General features: G+C 34.4%; 1 protein-coding gene across 1 annotated transcript; it reads left to right on the forward strand.

Moving 5' to 3' along the window:
• The first annotated feature begins 3,088 nt into the window (after positions 1 to 3,088).
• On the forward strand, positions 3,089 to 5,892 carry LOC133684930 (trihelix transcription factor ASR3-like). Its single transcript, XM_062106869.1, has 3 exons — positions 3,089 to 4,042; positions 4,443 to 4,484; positions 5,272 to 5,892. The coding sequence occupies exons 1-3, from the start codon at positions 3,334 to 3,336 to the stop codon at positions 5,559 to 5,561; spliced, it is 1,041 nt and encodes a 346-aa protein (XP_061962853.1). The 5' UTR covers positions 3,089 to 3,333; the 3' UTR covers positions 5,562 to 5,892.
• Positions 5,893 to 6,444: the final 552 nt, after the last annotated feature.

Raw genomic sequence — 6,444 nt, forward strand, 5'->3', positions numbered from 1 at the left:
CGATTGTTTCTTTCTTTGTCCTTCCTTTCCTTTTCCCTTGGATGGGCTTTCATTGGAATAGATAGCCATATATTAATGTTTTGAGTATGTGTATTTTTTTTATTTTGCCACGTAAAGTTTTCTTAAGATAAGATAAGATGATGATTCTTGAGATCAAAGATATTTTTATCGAATCAAATATTTTGAAATAAAGGTCATGTTTATATATATAATTATAAATTAATAAAAAAATTTAAATGCTGATGTGAGATTTAAACTAAAAAATTAAAAAAGAGTGCAAACCTTTGTCTAACCCACTGAGCACATAAAAGAGATGTCAATTGCATGCCCGAGGGGGCAGGGAGGGTGCGTGCTTCGCCATTTCATTCAGCCGAAGGTCCAGAAAGAGGGGGAGGGGGCAGCATGGCTAGAGCGACCACCTAGTAAAGGCGGCTACATATAGGCTAGCCCACGCAAATGGAGGGCCACGGTCATCAACCTGGTCCCCACGATATCGCATGAAGATTGTGACCCTTTACTAACCCCTCATGAGGTCTGTGCTTCCTTCCAGCCCCTTTATGGAAGCTTTTTTCCACAATCAAATATATTTATATTGCTTGACACGAAACTAAATGGGTTAATTCATTTAATTTGATGGGAAGGGATAAACAGATGAGAAGAAATGGAAGGCAAAAAGGACGTGTAGGGGAGGAGAGAAGGCACCAGTCATGGGGCTCTCAACTTCAAATCCAACCACCCAAAAATGTGGCTTTAAATTATGGAGCATTCTCATGTGTTAGCCATCAAGTGAGGATTACGAGGAATGATTAAGAGTACATTTTTATTCAAAATTATTTTTTTAATTGTTTTAATATATTTATATTAAAAATATATTTTTAAATAAAAAATACTTTAAAAACTATCCCAATTGCTGTACATGCTCGAGAAAAGGAGAGAGATGGACCAATTTGTTTTTATTGGGAGGGTAGGATGCCCTTATCAGCATTTTAGTCCACGCCATTACTGAAAAGGAAACCTAAGAATGCCGCCGAGTCTCTGGCTCTTGGAGAGAAAAATTCAGGGATAAATTATTATAAAAAGAATTATCTAACGTGCAAGATTAATCTTGAGTACCCACTATCTTCACATATAATTTGTAAAGCATGGGAATCATTTAGTAGATGATCTAGTAAAAAAAAACTTGAGATTAAAATATATTTTTTTTATAGTTTTAATTTAAGCCCTGTGATTGTTATATGATGGCTACTGGAAATTTACATGACTATTAACTTTAGAATTCGTAGGATTAATCGAGGTACATATAAGCTGATTTGACCACTCACTTTAATTAAAAAAAAGATTTGTGGAGCATGTTGATTTTCTCGTCTAGGATTCACATTAAATTCACCAATGATTTTATAATGTTTTTAAAAATGAAATTTATGTTTTTTTTTTAGATTTTGTAAGTGGTAGAGGATGGTCTTCCTTCAATAAAAAAAAAAAGAATTATTCACTTCGAGGATTAAGAATATTTACTACTTAATTATATAAAAAAGAATACCAATTAAATGAATTTGTGAAGCCATGTACAAGATTATTAGGATATTTAGGAGTTTAATAATAGTTGTTTTTTTATAAAAAAATATTTATATTAAAATAATATTTATATTTATATTTAAAATCAACATATTAAAATAATTTTAAAAAATAATATTATTTTAAATAAAAAATAAATTTTGACGACCTCTACTTGACCCGAATTCCGAACATAGTTTTGTATTTTGATGGAAAGAGACGCGTAGCTCGTGAAAGGTGGCCCAATAAAACGTGTTAAAATTAACCGTGTTTTACTCAAAGATAATGACCTCATTACGGGGCCTAGAAAAGTACTTAACAGGAAGATAGATAAGGGTAGCCCTTGTCCAAATCAACAAAGTAATCATCTATAGCCTACCACTCTGAAATTCGTAGCAAAAACTTTACACACAAACTAAATTTATTATTCATTTCTAGGTGCAATGATTTTTGTGCTCTTCCAATAACTATTCTTTTTTTAGAGGAATATGAGTTAGGGGTAGTCTTGTCTTTTATCATGGCCAATTAATTATTAATACGGAAATATATGTGAATTTTAATTTTTAAAATAATAAGATAATTTTATTACCTTGGATAATCAAAATTTTAAAACTATTACCCGAAGGTATTTAATTTTTTTATTTTCTAAAATACAGTAAAAAATATAATTTTGCTCTTGAAATTAAAAGGAAGAAGAAGAAGCATCATGCAGGGGCTTTTTTTTCTTCTCATGTGTTTTCTTTTGTTATTTCTATAACAATCAAAGGATCTCTAAGTCTTTTTATATTAATTAATTAATATAAAACTTTCAAAAACTACTGAAAGCATGCGGTGTCTATAAGTGATTAGAGATGGGCTTCTGCCTTGTCATTTGAAGCTCCGCCTCATCTTCTTCCTTCTAATGTAGCGAAAGTCAGAGGTTATAGGACGGTTTGTCGCTAATGATTTTTTTCTCTCTCTTTTCTTATAAAAATTACAAGTTGGTTCTTTTTATTTTTTGTATTTCAAATTTAGTTCTTATTCTTTTAGTTTTAGCCCTTTTATAAAAGTTTTATTTATTTTCACTTTATTCTTTTAATCACATATTGTTATGTATTTTTCTTTCTTCAATTTGATTATTATTCTTTTAATTTCTATTTTGATCTTTTGTTTTTTTGTAAAAGTTTTATAGGTTTTCAATTTTTCTTTTAATCTAAGTTTATGGTATATTTTTTTCAGTTTCATTTTTATTGTTTTGATTTTGTTTTTACTTTTATTAAAGTTATTGTTCTTTTCAATTTAACCTTTCAATTAAAAGTTTTGGGTTGTCCTTTAATTTATTTTTTATTTTAATTTTCTTCCTTGTTATTTTAATTGTTATTTTTTATTTTAAATTCTCTTGTACAATTGGTTTTTTTTCTCGATTTTAATAACTTTGTATTAAAAAAATAAAGAAATATATACCCTCCTGTTAATTGAGCGATTAAAGATATAACCCTGATCAATCACACAATTGACTACCCTTAATCATGGATTAAGAGGCACTATCTACTCAGTCAATACCAAAGTAAATAAAAAATAAAAACCACCGAAACCTTAAAGCTAAACCTCTCTCTCAATTTCTCTCCTTCTCTCAATTCTGTAATTACGGGGAGGACAAGTGATTGATGATCCCTCTCCTCTAAACGCCGTAACGGACTCTCCCTTAGAACTCCGTTACTTCCCCACCCTCGTAAAGTCACGTGCCTTTAAAAAAACCAAAAGATAAAAAAAATCCTCTTTCATCATTTTCCTTTAATTATGGCTTTAGAGCAGCAATTAAGCTTAACCCCAACTCAAAATCCAGTTGACGGCGAAAGAACTAACGGCGTTGACACCAACATCCGAGACGGCGGGGATGACGGAAACAAAGCACCGAGACTCCCTCGGTGGACGCGGCAAGAAATTCTAGTACTCATACAGGGCAAGAGAGTGGCAGAAAACAGAGTCCGGAGAGGTCGCGCATCGGGTATGGGCATCGGGTCGGGTCAAATCGAACCGAAATGGGCCTCAGTATCTTCTTACTGTAAAAGACATGGAGTGAACCGAGGACCGGTTCAGTGTCGGAAAAGATGGAGTAATTTAGCAGGTGATTTTAAGAAGATAAAAGAATGGGAGACTTCAATAAGAGAAGAAACGGAGTCCTTTTGGGTTATGAGGAATGATTTGAGAAGAGAAAGGAAGTTGCCTGGGTTTTTTGATAGGGAGGTATATGATATTCTCGATGGTGGCGGCGGTACGGTCCCGGGATTGGCGCTTGCTTTGGCACCGTCTTCGACAGCAGCAGAGGCGGAGACAGTAGCGGAGGAGGTGGTTTTTGATAGTGGGCGGAGTGCAGCGGCGGAGGATGGTTTGTTTTCGGATTTTGAGCAGGAGGAGGGAGGAGGGAGTCCGGAGGCTGTAGTTAAGGAGGTGCAACCGATAAAGATGGCGGTGACGGCAGGGGTTGCTAATCCGACACCGATTTCAGGTAATTGGGGCTGGAGGTTTTATTTTTTCTTCTGAAATTTTGAGGTTTGGTGGGTTTTTTGGGTTTATGTAATAATTGTGGTTTTGATTCTATAAATTTTGTTTGGTTGTTAGTAAAAGATTTAAGATTTTTAGTGGTAGATGATGATGCTGCTATAAAGATGGTGGTCGGATTTTATTAAAGTGCTGAAATGGGGTGTTTTGTTTGTACTTTTTTTTAAAAAAATGAAAGCCCTCCAATTTCCATGGTTACTCCTTTTCTTTTTTTTTCTTTTTTTTTTTTTAAATTTCTATTTATCTATTATTTTTTTCGTATTTATTTATTACCAACAACAGAGGTTTTAGATTATGACAGTTGCTGATATTTTTTAGCTCTTTGTTTTGGTTCTTGTCATGCACAGAGAAGCAGTACCAGCCAGCTCCACGAGCAAGTCAAGCTCAAGGTAATGCTCAGATCTAGTAGTTTATTGATCATATTGTCTATGATTTGGTGCCTCTTCAATTGGTTCTTCTATTCTTTCATGGAAAAAGAATCGCTGATCTTTTCTTCAAGTTTATTCATTGTCGTACCCTGAAGAGACGGTGGCTCTATAGCCTTACCCTGAAGAGATCGTGTTTGTGTAGGGCAAGTAATTTACAACCAGACTCTGTATGATGAAAATCTGAACAGGGCGCAAATGGAAAACTAATGACCATATGGATAAAGAGCAAGAGTCGGATCATGACCCCATCAACTTTAAATTGTCTTTTGGGACTTTGAGTTGACCCTTGGCTCAGATTGTCATGATTTGCCTTTAATTCATGTGATCTGCGTTTTCGAAAGTTTTTGTTGCCTGCTAGCTTTCAGCTGTGCGGCCACGACTAATCGCATGATATATTGCGAGGTTTTTATTACTCGATAAGTTATTGTGAAACTCTTGTTTGAATGTAGCATGTGGTTCTTTCATAACTGTAGTCCGTCGAAAAAATTGACTTCATGGTTGACAGTTTATGTGTACTGATGTCTCCGGTTGTGGGGTTTAGTTTGGTATTCAAGTGTTCCATAACCATTACCTATTCTATTGTTTGAGGTCTATGAACACATTGTTAGTGGATATATTCTACGGGCCAGTGTGTAGGTCAGAAAAAATTGGTGGTTTGGGCATTTTCCAACTTCTCCTGGTCTTGAAACTTCATCATCGGCTAGTTTTACATGCAGAGAAACTGTACTCTCTTTTGTGTGCATTGCAGTTCCACCAAATGATAAAAGGCCCGCCACAAATCCTGAGATGGGGTCTGCTTCGCATGAGGAACGGAAACGGAAACGGTTTGTGATAGATGGTGATGAGGAAACCATCAGTTTGCAGAGTCATTTGATTGATGTCTTGGAAAGGAATGGCAAAATGCTGACTGCTCAGCTTGAAGCTCAGAACACAAATTTTCAGCTGGACCGGGAGCAGAGGAAGGATCATGCAGATGGCTTGGTTGCTGTTCTCAATAAGCTCGCGAATGCGCTTGGGAAAATAGCGGATAAGTTGTAGCTAAATCCAGATAGGAGATTGTGCACATAACAAAGCTCTTTTTTAGTTTCATAGATTTAGCTGGGGGTGGAGTATTGGTAAATTGATCTTGATGGTTTATCTTAGGACCACATTTCACATCGTGTATTTTATTCTTATTACTCTTCCTTGTATTTTGCCACCTCGTGGCGTAGTGCCATTATAGGCCATACATAGGGTCCTCGAGTAGATAATAAATTCAGAGATAAGCGTATACACCACCACATTCTGCTTCTTTATTGTTCTCTCCTGGATGTTTCGGGTATTTGTACAGTTTATTCGTTATATTAAGCTACAGAGGTCATTCCTTGCATGCATTGCAATCTCTCCTAGGGTTTTTTATTATTATTATTATTAACGTGGTAGACGGATTAATTTGCATGTATTTTGACTAATCTCATGTATTCTGAAGTTAACAATTATCTAAGCTTCTAGTGGCCCTGAGATTTGTGAAACTTGAACTTGTGACTTTTAGGAATTGAATTAAATGTATGACCTAACAAATGATGCTACACCCCTCAAGTTACTCCTCATCTAAATTGAGAAAGTTGATCCCTCAAGTGATGTTTATTTGCAATGTAAAATTATATGAGGGGGATTTGATTGTATGAATATGTTATAAACAGCATTAGCATTAGGTTCAATTGTATTTTTAAATTTTTTAAATTTTTTTTATTGTTTTGATATATTGATATCAAAAATAAAATAATATTTAAATATTTTTAAAAATATTTTTTAAAAAAAAACAATTTTTACCAAACTTCTACAAATAAAATAACTTCCAAGAAATATTTGTTCTAGAATATTGAATTTCTTGCCCTGTGCTGATGTTCGGAAATCAAATGATGTTTTGTCCACTACTGTC

This window comes from Populus nigra, chromosome 1 (assembly GCF_951802175.1).
Source record: "Populus nigra chromosome 1, ddPopNigr1.1, whole genome shotgun sequence".
Lineage (NCBI taxonomy): Eukaryota > Viridiplantae > Streptophyta > Magnoliopsida > Malpighiales > Salicaceae > Populus > Populus nigra.